The sequence below is a fragment of the Artibeus jamaicensis genome, unplaced genomic scaffold, assembly GCF_021234435.1.
Source record: "Artibeus jamaicensis isolate MK-2021 breed Jamaican fruit bat unplaced genomic scaffold, CSHL_Jam_final scaffold_1689, whole genome shotgun sequence".
NCBI lineage: Eukaryota > Metazoa > Chordata > Mammalia > Chiroptera > Phyllostomidae > Artibeus > Artibeus jamaicensis.
In genome coordinates, this window is record NW_026522029.1 from 7,883,885 (window position 1) to 7,896,178 (window position 12,294).

Sequence of the window (12,294 nt, forward strand, 5' to 3'; positions counted from 1 at the left end):
CTAGGGGGCCTGTCTGCGGCTTCTAGGACTCAGCATCCACAACCGTCTTGAATCTCCTTTCATGGAGCCCCCTCCCCACGTAACAGAGGTTATACTTTTCCTGATTCAGTCTACATATCAGGCCTGACATACTGGTGAATCCAGACCCCTTGGGGGTTCTTAAGATGTTCCCATAAGTATGTCTTTGCTGAACTTGTCCAGGGCCTTAACATTGCCCTGGTCCCAGATTACCCTACAACTACATCATTCCCCCAAGTTCCTGGCTTCAGAAAATCATCTCTCTTCTCCTTCACAGAAGAGAAAACAGGTGCCATCCTTAGGGTCTGATTGTCAAAGGCCAATTTTAATCAGAAAAGTTAGTTTCCTGGGATGGGCAGAGGAGATATTAACCCATCATCCTCTGGGCTTCCTGGTTACTTCCTGAAGTAACCCTCTAGGACCAGAAATAAAAGTGGTTTAGCCTGGTGCTTCCCAGATCGCTCAGCAAAGACTGAAATAAGGTGAGGGACTGAGTGCATGTCCAAGTTCAGCAGAACTAATGCAAGCTATGCTATTAGACCTAGCTTTGAACCCCAGGCTGCAGCTCCTGAGGACTTGAGAGCCTGGAATGGCTAGCTATCCAACTCCTCCAGGGGTCCCTTATTTCCTTCTGTAAAATGGGCAGAAAGTCTACTTCACAAAGTTGTGAAACTTCATTGGAATAAATTAGCTAAGATGTGTGAAATACCTAGATGATGGCCTGGTGTATCATGGGTGCTCAACCAAATGTTAGTCTTATGGGAGGGGGCAAAGGGGGAAAAATCGAGACAACCGTAGTAACATAAACAATAAAAAAAATTTAACATGCAAAAGAAATGTTAGTCTTCTACTTGAGGTTAATTTGTAGCTGGCCTTTTGCTATCTTGGGAGGAGAGACTGAGGCATTATTAATTTTTCAGTCCCTGTGCATTGTACTTTTCCCCCTTTCTTCTTTCTACTAAAATGTTCTTTTAAGCCCTGGCTGGTGTAGCTCAGTGGATTGAGCGAGGGCTGCAAACAGAGGGTTGCTGGTTAGATTCCCAGTCAGGGCACATGCCTGGATTGCGGGCCAGGTCCCCAGTGCAGGGGTGTGTGTGAGACATATTGATGTGTTGATATTTCTCTCCTTCTCCTTCTCTTCCCCTCTCTCTAAAAATTAACTTAAAAAAGCCCACACCCCAGCAAGAGGGGAAGGGGCTTCGGGTCCTGAGCGACCATGTTGTGTAGACCTGGGGGCCAGGAAGAACCTTGCGAGGAGGAACCTTGCGAGTAGCTCCGGCCTCCTGCCCCCCACCAAAAGCATGCACACCGAGGACAGCGATCCCTTGATGGTCACAGTCTGTGATTCCTCAGAGTCACAGTCTCACCCACCTTCCCCCGGCCCCCATCCCCCTACATAAATATTCATGGCGTGAATCTAACTTGCTCCAGGTCACCAAGGCCCTCAGTACTTGAGAGACAGGTGTTCTTCCCACCCCCACTGGCACCACTGACAGAGTAGCTCCCACCCACATACAGCGCAGAGTCCCACCCCCAGAACCCCCAGCGCGCCGCACCCTTCGCAAGTCCCCCCTCCCGGTCGCCAGGCCGGAAGCCCAGGCTCTACCCCCAGGGTCTACAGAAATGACGCCTGGCCTGCGCGTGCTCCTGTGGTCGTGCGTTAGGAGGCGGAGCAAGACGGTGGGGGCGGAGCGAGGGCTCTCACGTTGGCCCCGCCCCCTCACGTCAGGTATAAAGCCCCGCCTATTGGCACTCCCCTCTCCAGTCCCAGAAGGCACGGGAATAGTCTCACAATGTCTTCGTCCAAGTCCGCTGTGGTTCTGGGTTACTGGGATATTCGCGGGGTTAGTATCATGTCGACGGCCGAGCCACTGGATCAGGGAGACGGACACAGAGGCGGCTCGGGGCTCAGGGCCAGCCGTCTACAGAGAAGGAGCCAAGATACCCTGCGGAGTTTCCCGGGCTCAGGGGCCGGCCCTACCCCTCCTTTGAGATCTTGGGGCCCATTGAGAGGGGCTGAGTGAGGATCGCTAGCCACGGGGGGCCGCTCCCAGGGATGGCTTAACGACCAACTGGTCAAGGGTCTCGGCAGCCCCGGGGCGGGTTGGGGGTTGGGGTCTGTGGGAGCTGCGCAAGCGCTGACCGGGGTTATCCTCCCCAGCTGGCGCACGCCATCCGCATGCTCCTGGAGTTCACCGGTACAAACTACGAGGAGAAACGGTACACGTGCGGGGGAGGTAAGGCTGCTCTGGGTGCCAGTGGGCCGCCGAGCTCAGCCAAGCCGGCCCTCCAACAGTTCTTGTCTTTTGTGCCCGGAAGGTGGCATCACCGCAGAGTCCAGTGGGACTAGTGTCCCTGTCACCTGGAAGATCTCTGCTCTGTCCTGTGTTGGGAGAGGCTCATCCTTTATCTGGAGCTGAGATTCGCCCTCTGCCGTAGCCCAACCCCATCCTCACTTACCCAAACAGGCCCCAGGGACGACAGGGTTAAGCTTTGGGGGCCTGGGAACCTGAGCCCTCTGGACTAGGTTATTTCTTTAGATCTTTGCACTGCCCTCAGGGGGGGATCTTAAGGACGTTGGGTCCCACTCGATTCTCTCTTACAGCTCCTGACTATGATAGAAGCCAGTGGCTGGATGTGAAATTCAAGCTAGACCTGGACTTTCCTAATGTAGGTGGTTTAGCAAAAAAAGGGGGTTGGCGGTGAAGGGAAGGCTGTGAAGTGTATCCTTGCTTCTTCCCAGTCTGGTCTGGGGGGATCTAGAATAGAGCTTCTTCACCTGGATAGAATACATAGAATTCAGGGGTTCCTGAACTTGAGCAGAGAAAGAAATTACATTTTCATTTCCACTAACGACTAACTGAAAGTTAACAGTTCCTTCCATCATGAATATCAGCAGTAAGTGACACTGGCTATTAGCCATGTCTGTGACTGTCACTAGTGGAAATCAGGTATTTTTGTGTTGCATTGGATGTGTTATAGTTATTGTAATATACTCAGTTCATCATAGTTTGAAGTTGTGGTAGCTATTATACCTGCTTTTTAAAAAGGTTTTATTTAATTTTAGAGAGGGAAAGGGAGAGAGACAGGGAAACATCAGTGTGTGGTTGCCTCTCACACGCCCCCTACTGGGGACCTGGCCTGCAACCCAGGCATGTGCCCTGACTGGGGATTGGATCGTCAGCCTTTTGGTTCTCAGGCCCGAGTTCAATCCACTGAGCCACAGCAACCAGGGCTATACATGCGTTTTATTTACTTCACTGATAGCCACTGATTACAGTTACGATTTTGTTTAATATTTGTATAAATTGTGTAACATATGTAATTTGCCTTAAGCATTTAAAAACCTTATTCTGCCCTGGCTGGTGTGGCTCAGTGGATTGAGAGCATCAACCTTCGAACCAAAGGGTCACCAGTTTGATTCCCAGTTGGGGCACATGCCTGGGTTGCAGGCCAGACCCCCAGTGGGGGTCATATGAGAGGCAACCACACACTGATGCTTCTCTTCCTCTCTTTCTCCCTCCCTTCCCCTCTGTCTACAAAAATTACAAAATCTTAAAAACAATAAAATCCTCATTCTGCAAAAGGGTACATGGCATGCACACCCACAGACCCACAGAGATTAAGAACCCCCGTCTACATTCAGGTGGGGAGCCGGTCGCTACCTTCTACTTACTTCCTTCTTCCTCCTAACACAGCACCTTCTCTCTCCTGTGCACTTCCCTGCAAGTCCCACCTTCCCCAGCAGAGGGTCAGGCTGATCATTTGACCTGTCCTTTTCCTTCCAGCTGCCCTACCTCTTGGACGGTAAGAACAAGATCACCCAGAGCAATGCCATCTTGCGCTATATCGCCCGCAAGCACAATATGTGTGAGTGGGGTAGGGCCGGTGAGGGGGGCAGGGCTGCGTGCTCACCTGGGCGAGGACATGCCGAGAGTGATTTCTTGTTGTTCAACCTCCAGGTGGTGAGACCGAAGAAGAAAGGATCCGAGTGGACATCATGGAGAACCAGGTGATGGATTTCCGCCTGCAGCTGGTTCGCATCTGCTACAACTCTGACCATGTGAGTTTCCCTAGCGGGCAGGCGTCCAAGGTTGATTCTCCACGCTTCTGCTGCTGCCTTCCCACCAACCTGATCTGTCAGAATAGAACCGAACTCTTATTTTTATGGGGGGTTTGTTGGTTGTGTTTGTTTTGGGGGGGGTTGTGTTGACCCCTCTTCCCTTCCAAACCCCTCCTTTCCATGCTGCCACCTCTACCTGAAGGCAGTGAGAGGAAGGTACCTGGAGAAGGGTCACTCAGCGTCCATCGCAGGCCCGGGCCCTGGTTCCCCAGGAATGTGGCAGCTCTTCTGCTCTCTCCCAGGAAAAATTGAAGCCTCAGTACCTGGACCAGCTACCTGGACAACTGAAACAGTTCTCCTTGTTCCTGGGGAAGTTGTCATGGTTTGCAGGGGAAAAGGTAGGGAGAAAGGAAGGGGAAAGGGTACCTTTCTCCGTGCAGGTGCTCACACGCCCCAGACCTCACCGTCTCACTGTCCCTCCAGCTCACCTTTGTGGATTTCCTCGCCTATGATGTTTTGGATCAGAACCGCATGTTTGAACCCAAGTGCCTGGACGAATTTCCCAATCTGAAGGCTTTCATGTGCCGTTTTGAGGTAATGGATGCTCCCTGCAGCTTTCTCTTATGAAACACGGGCCCCCTGGGCCCGAAAGGGATCAGTGATTGGACATCTCCAAACCCTTAAGTCTTGGGAAGGGTCTGGCTTCTGGACCCAACAGGGGCTGTTCACAGGAAAGGGTGGGGAGGACTGGCAGCCCGTGAAGGCCGCTGGTGTGAAATGGGTCTGGGGGCTGCACTGGTCTTTATAAGGCGTGGTGTGCTTTCCCTTCAGGCTTTGGAGAAGATCGCTGCCTACATGCAGTCCGACCGCTTCTTCAAGATGCCCATCAACAACAAGATGGCCTCGTGGGGCAACAAGAGAGTGTGCTGAGCGCGCACTGACTCGCCCGGCGTCCGTGCCCTCCTGCTTGCAGGGGGGCCCCCACGCTTCCTTCTCTGCTCTTTTCAATAAATAGCACTTAGGCTGCTGGTGTCCTGCTGGATTTCTGTTGGGTGTAAAGGCTGGAGGAGGAGGAGGAGACGGAGATTTCCCAAGATGTGATCCAGTCCCTGGGACACTGACACCCTGACCCTCCAACGGTGTCCAGTGTCCAGGGGCCCTTGCCTAAGCCTGGAGGGCGGGCCCTAGAAATCAGGGTGGGACAGGACAGTTGTAGACGGCAGTGCGTCCGTCACAGCCCCTGTGAAGGCCCGGTGACGGTGTCCAGTAAAGCTGCGGCCGTGGCCATGGCAGGACGGAGTTCTGACACGCCGCCGCATCCGTGGGAGTCTAGTGTGATGCACAGTGTTTCAGGCTGACCGGTGCACACGGCTGGGACCGCTACTCAGCGATAAAAAACGCTGGGGCCCCACCTCACACCACTCACCTCCATTAAGGCACCTGGAATTTAAGGCCCAACGTTAAACACCCCTTAGGGAAGTGTTGAGAGTGGAGGGGTGTTTGTGACCAGAGGGTGAGAGAAGTTTCGGTAAGACGGAAAAGCTGGAAGAGTGTCGGATCTGTGACACCACCTACAATCGTGCGCAGGTAAACACAAATACCAAGAGAGTCAAAAAGGACGGGTCTGAAGGCCAGAGAAAGGACTCCTGTGAAGTGTTGAGACAAAGTTTTTAAAAATGGACAAAGATCTATGAACAAATAATGTATGGGAATAGGGATAGTAATGGCCCCCTAAAAAGTTAAAGAGATGTTTTTAATCCAAGGAACTTTGAATTACAAGAGACTATTCTTCAGGTGAACAAAATTTAAAAGTTTACAAAGATTGGCAGCATTTGGGAAAGCGACGGGCATTTCCTTGTGGGCAGCTCACATGTTGGTATAACCACCTCGGAGAACAATTTGTCAGTATCTTCTAAAAAGTCAAGTTAGGTCCTGTGACCCAGTAATTCCATTGTATTAAACACACACACCTAAAGTTCCGCTAAGATTGTAGGTGGTTTATAGTAACAAAAGTGGAATTCGAATACTTGCCCATCAATAGGATGGGGTACCAGATGGCAATGCAAGATAAATTGAACTCTCAGCTAACATGGAAGATCCCCAAGACACTGATTTTTTAAAATTACATTGCAGATTAGGACATACAATGCAAAACGGTGTTTTAAGAAGGGAAACCTCGAGGTAAGGGTTTTCTGTGGGTACGTTTGTGCGTGAGATGCAGGGAACTGGGTCTGACCCACCAGCCAGGCTCCAGGGAGGAGGCCAAAGGACACCAAGGCCGCAGACTTTCATTCAGCTGGGGGCGTGCGCCTTCCCGGGTTACTTTTACTTTGTAACGGGAACCGGTTTAAGAAAGGAAAGCAAACGGAAGGGAAGCTGACTCCCTAGGAGGCTTCACTGGCTCTGCTCCAGGTGCAGAGCGAAGTCTTTGAGTAAAGGGCCAGACTGCCATCCCCCGTGACCCAGAGCCAAGGCTCTCTCTGGGGAGGGAGGAATGAGGGCTGAGCAGCCAGGGGACCCGGTGACATCAGGAGGGCCGCCTCGGGAGGGGCCAGTACAGACAGAAGGCAGGAAGCAGTTCAACTCCCCACCTTTTGCCACCAGCAAGAGGTGTGAGGCGGGAGTTTCCCTGTCATCTGATGACTGTTGAGGTGAATTTCCCCAGTGTGAGCCAGTGATGCATGCCTTAAGGGAAGGCCTTGTAAACTGGGGGAGGGCGGGAATGGGGGTCAGCAGAGAGGATGCGCCCGGGAATCTGAAAGGGAATGTATTACTTACTGCTATGTAACGGTATCCCCACTACTCTAGCAACGTGAACCCACACACATTATCATCTCACGGTGTCTGTGGGTTAGGAGTCAGTGCACAGCTGCACAGGGTTCCCGGCTTCGGGGTCTCACCTGAAAGCTGAGGTCAGCGCATCAGCCAGGGCTCTGGTCTCATCTCAAGACTCCACTGGGGAGGGGTCGGTTTTCCGAGTTCACGGGATTGTCAGTAGAACTCAGGTCCTCGACCTTCTGGGCAGGGCGCTTCAGGTTCCTGCTGGCTGTCAGTTGACGGCCACCCTCGTTTCTTGCAATTGGCACCTCTCGGAGGGTCTCCCAGGAAGACACTACAACCCTGAAAGATGGAATGGGAACGACTGCTCATCACCTTTGCTGTTTTCCATCAGAAGCAAATCCCTGGTCCTGCTCACCCACAAGGGAGAGAGAGGGCTTCACAGGGGCCTGAGTACCGGAAGGTGGGCTTCCGGGGGTGCTATCGACACAGAGAAGAAGGCACCAAAACACGAAATCGGCCCCGCAGTCCTCTGGGGCAAGGATCTGGGAAAGAGCAACGTGGCAACTGGAAGGGAGAGGTTTAAAAGGCGTACGTGCAGGTGAAGTGGATAGCACGTAAATCTCAGCTAGAAAGAAACAAATCACATGCCCCAAGTTTTTCTAGTTATTACATTTGTGAGCGAAAACCCACTCGGTGACAATAGTATACTAGTGTTGTATTTGTACAAACAGTATCAATGAGAGCTTAAAAAAAAACAACTTGCGATAGAAGCGATAGAAGCAGCTCCCTAAAAAGTATTAGAGATACTCATTTGTATTCATTGTTGCAGGTCAAGCAACCCGGTTAAGGTATTTCCGGTTCAGAAGGCCCTGGACTCCAGAAAAGTTGTTGTAACATTATTTCACGGAGGGGATGGGGGGTGGGGACTGTTGACATGCGCGGCCGTGGGTCTGCCTCTGGAGCCAGCTGAGGGCTCCAACACCCGGCACCTGGACTTCGAACAGAAATGGCATGTGGCTTGTCCCTCGGCAGCAGGACAGGGTTGAATGGTGAGCCACACAGATAAAAAGGAGTTTGGGGAGGGTCCCGAGATGAGCAAAGGACTCCTTGGCTAGAGAGTGGCATTGTGTGAGACTGTGGCCTGGCTTAGGCCTTAGCGAAATTTTTTTTTCTGGAATCCAACAGGCTAGGCTCTCTGGGATTTTCAATGAAAATATTTACAGGTGATTCACACTGTGAGACTTAAATTCAGAACAAAAGATTAAACAGTTGTGTGTGTATTTGAATTTCAAGTGGGTAGGTGCAGCTGTGTGGGCCCACACGGAACCAGGGGGCCAGCCTGAGGCTATTGGGAGGAAGTGTTTCCCATGGTGCAAAGGAACAGAAATCCATCGAACGGGATCATGTTCATGTCGTGTTACAAGTCTGAGGAAGCCCTGGCTGGTGTAGCTCAGTGGATTGAGCGTGGGCTGCAAACCAAAGGGTCACCAGTTTGATTCCTAGTCAGGGCACGTGCCTGGGTTGCGGGCCAGGTCCCCATTGAGGGCAACATAAGAGGCAACCACACACTGACGTTTCTCTCTCTCTTTCTCCCTCCTTCCCCTCTCTCTAAAAATAAATAAATAAAATATATTTTTTTAAAGTCTGAGGAAAATTAGGAGATGTCTGTATTTTATTTCCTACACTGGAGTGTTTCCATTGTATTAACAGAATTAACAGAGAGTCTTTTGAACTGTGACTGAAACCCGATCTGCTGCCTTCCAATGTTTGTTTCAAGTGGAAAGAGCCCCAGGAAAAGGTGGGGGCTTTCCCTGACAGGGCTCTGCCTTACTGGGGGATTGTCCAGGCTACCCGCAAAGTGCAGCCCCATAGGAGGAGCCAGAACTGGTTCCGCAGGAACGTGACAATTAGCATGGCCCGGTTCCTCTGAGTCTCTGCTTCCATGTCTTGAGTCTCCTTGTGGCAGCAGGCAGGTGCCTCTGTGTCTGTCAGCAATAAAGGTTTCACTCGCCGTGTCAAGGGAGTTAGGAAAACACAGGCTAACACAGCAGGACGACGGTAAACCTGAAAGTGGGGTCACCAGGGGGACGGTGACCAGAGCCGATCCAGAGGCTGGCTGATAGGGATAAAAATAAAAGCCTTACGTCAAGACATCTCTGCTAGATCATCTCGCCAACGGAGGGCATCCCACGAGCCCCGCGAGCAATGCAGCACAGGTTACGAGCTTCCTGATGCATCACGGAGCTCACCTGACCTCCCCTTTCCCGACTCCCACTCCCTTACCGCTTCCCATAGGGTGACCTTGAGGGCGTCAGGGACATCACGCTTCAGTCTGTGGTTTTCAGAATACCGATCTGAATGTCGCCCAGAGACTCCCAAACTTGGAAGCTGGCTCAGGAGCTGACGATTCTTCAGTTTGTTCCTACTTGGGGCAAAGGAGGGCGGATGTGGTTCTGTTGGGGTGGGCTTGGCTGCGTTGTGTTAGGGGGGAGCCATGTCTGGTGGTGGCTGTCATGGCAATTGTCTGGAAGAGCTCCCGTTGAAAAGAACCCATCTCAGGTGGGCATCTCTCCTCTGCATCTTTGAAATGTGCTTCGGACAGGTGGGGGATTTTGCTTTAAGTCTGCAAGGTACAAGACTGCTTAGCTGGGTCTCAGCATTCACCTCCCCATCTTCTCGCTGTCCCTGAGACTCCATTTCTGCTGTGCATGTTATTGCCCAGGAAAAAGATGTCATTTCCGGTCTGATTAAGCTCTAGCCACTGAGATACAAGTAGAAATGCTCTAGGTTACTTCCAGGAAGTTTCCTTAAGAAGGGAAGAACAGCCCCCATTCCTCTTTCGGCCTCCTGCTGTTTGACATGCAGAGGTGAAGGGGCTCCAGCAGCCACTTTGTGCTATGAGGTGTCAGAGGAGGGAGCCCTCACACTGAGGGTGAGGGAGCAGAAAGTTAAAAAGCTGCGTCCTTGAGGCTACCATGAAGCTGACATTACTGGTGCTTCACTGTCCCCTTCTAGATCTTTCCTTACAGGAGAAATAAGCTTCTGTTCTATTAAGCCACTGTTATTTCTTAGTCATACCTACCAGGTCTTAATCCTCACTAATTTGTTTGCTCTTCCAGCCTCCCTGTGGCTCAGGTGCAGGCCGGGGACCCAGGCTTGGGTGCAAGACTTCAGTCTTAACAAAGCAGGCCCTGAGGATTTGTTTTCTGGCAGGGCCAGGATATGGGAGGCAGCTGCGGTGAGACACTCACACCCAGTTCCCTATGCCAGGGACAGGACCTGGGGCGCCTGCGCCCAGCCATGGCCGTGCGGTGTTCTCTAGAACAATCCCACTTGTGGTTAGGCTCACTCCCTGGTGGCCCAGCCTCCAGGGCCAACTCCCTGGCCTCCCACGGACTCCGTGGGCTACCTGATACCTGTAATAAATCCCTTCCCTGTCCCAGCAGCGAGAGGGAGTGAACTATAAGTGAGATGCCACTCCTACTGTGGGTATGTGAAAATAAGACCTTATCTTTAATGCCTTAGCCTCTCTCCTCCCTGCTTCAAACCGCTGACTTAACCCCATGGTTTCCTATGGACTGGGGCTTAACTTTTCTCCCCACTTTTCCACATGTGGGAGCAACTGCCCTGGACCACCCAAATCCTCCCTTCAGAAATAGGGGTGTACGTACCCCTGTGACTAGGTAGAGCCGCACATCTGAACTCACAAACAGAAGGTAAACTTCTGTGACATATACACCTTCAGCCGCATTTGCATAGTGGGAACTTGTTTCCTTGGGTTTTCTGTGTTTTTCTTCCCCATACTCATGATACAGCTTCAACCAGGAGGTGAGGAAGGACCCCAGGGCGGGTCAGAGCCACAAGAGGGAAAGAGGTGGAGTCGCTGAATGAGTCCGTGGAGCAGGGCTGCCCCACCAGCCTGGACTGTTCCCCACAGAACAGGACAGAAGAACAAACTCCAATTTTCTATAAGCTGCCATCTCCGGGTCTCTATCAGCTTTGCCTTCCTCTGCTAATACAATGACAGTGGAGGGATGCGGGGCAGGGAACTTGTAATTGACAGCCGGTGCTGACAGACCCACCGGGAGACACCAGTGCCTCGGGTTCACACTCTGGGTGGGGAAGAAGTGTCCTGAGCGCTGCCGGCTGAGCACTATGATGGGGCGCCGGGGAGCCCCAGGCTGGATGCGCCACAGTCAGAGGGTCGTTTTGGTGGCCCCAGGGGCAAGGACATACATCCTACTGCTTCTGCCCGACTTTCAAATGTAATTTTTTAGCCTTTATGACTTTGACCACAGTGTTTAGAAAATTGTTTTCATTTGCTGCTGTCTTTGTTACCACATCTTACCTCCTTTTAAAGATGGTGTTCTGTTCTTTTTCTCTTTGATTATCACTGATTACACTTTACAGTGAATATGTAGGCTTTTACTATAGCTATGCCCTTCTAAGCTGAGCTTCTCCATCAGGAGTCGGGAAAGGGCCATCTGTTTTTGAGGTTCTGCCAGGACAGATCCCACCCATTCATTTCCGTATTGCCTCGGCAGCTTTCCCACGACCAGGGTGGGTGAGTGGATGACAGAGACCACAGGACCCGAAAAGCCAGAAATATTCAGCGTCTGGGCCCCTGCAGAACACCTGTGCCAGCCCCTGTTCTGGGCCCGCATCTGTGTGACTGATTTCACATTTGCATCCTCTCTGTTTATCGTTAATCACAGCGCCACTCCTGGTTTCCATGGTTTCTTTCTTATTCTTATCCCTCCTATCCTTAAGTTAATATTTAATAAGCTTTGGCTCAACAAACCTTTATCTTACCAGTTTCATAAACTTTGATTAGTCTTGCTGAACTTTTATCAGTTTTATCTTTTTACACTAATCACTATTTGTCAGTGACTTTGAACATGACCCCCATGGCTCCCTTTTCATTTAACAACTACAAGGGAGTACAGTTGCAGGCACAGACCCCCTGGGCACCTGCCCCACAAGACTCCTCTCCGAATCTTCTCCTTGGGCAGCTGGGGCTCCAGACCTCACTAGGGCCCCGCACCCCCGCCCGGCCACTCTCTGAGGCACGTGCTGGTCAGACGGCTCTCACGCGTCCTGCACACGCCTCTGCAGGTGCCCTGGCACCCAGTGCCCACACGCCTCCTGACCACCCAGATCAGCTGGCCGCTGGCCCCGCATGATGCTGGGCCTGCCCAGGTCAGGTCAAGTGATTCAAAGAGCAGCTAAAGCCCCTGAAATACTGTAGTGAGAAAGAGCTAATGGCTCCTTCTCCCAGACCTATGCCTTCCAAACCGTCGGAGCTCTGCTTCGTGTCTCCGGCGGCTGAGAGGAAGTGTGTCCAGAGCTCCAGGTCCCTAGAGTGGCTGCAGAGGGGGCTGGGGTCATACTTAGAGGAAACTCGGATCTCAGACCATTTGTGAACACATGAT

The 12,294-nt window shown here is 51.9% G+C and overlaps 1 protein-coding gene across 1 annotated transcript in view; it reads left to right on the forward strand.

Moving 5' to 3' along the window:
• GSTM3 (glutathione S-transferase mu 3) overlaps positions 1–5,109 on the forward strand; it is a 229,726-nt gene extending 224,617 nt beyond the window's left edge. Inside the window, exons 2-9 of the mRNA XM_037152497.2 lie at positions 1,803–1,862; positions 2,180–2,255; positions 2,624–2,688; positions 3,807–3,888; positions 3,981–4,081; positions 4,384–4,479; positions 4,565–4,675; positions 4,913–5,109. Coding sequence (XP_037008392.2) covers positions 1,812–1,862; positions 2,180–2,255; positions 2,624–2,688; positions 3,807–3,888; positions 3,981–4,081; positions 4,384–4,479; positions 4,565–4,675; positions 4,913–5,011 — 681 coding nt within the window. The 5' untranslated portion in view covers positions 1,803–1,811 and the 3' untranslated portion in view covers positions 5,012–5,109. The remainder of the gene's footprint in view (positions 1–1,802; positions 1,863–2,179; positions 2,256–2,623; positions 2,689–3,806; positions 3,889–3,980; positions 4,082–4,383; positions 4,480–4,564; positions 4,676–4,912) is intronic.
• Positions 5,110–12,294: the final 7,185 nt, after the last annotated feature.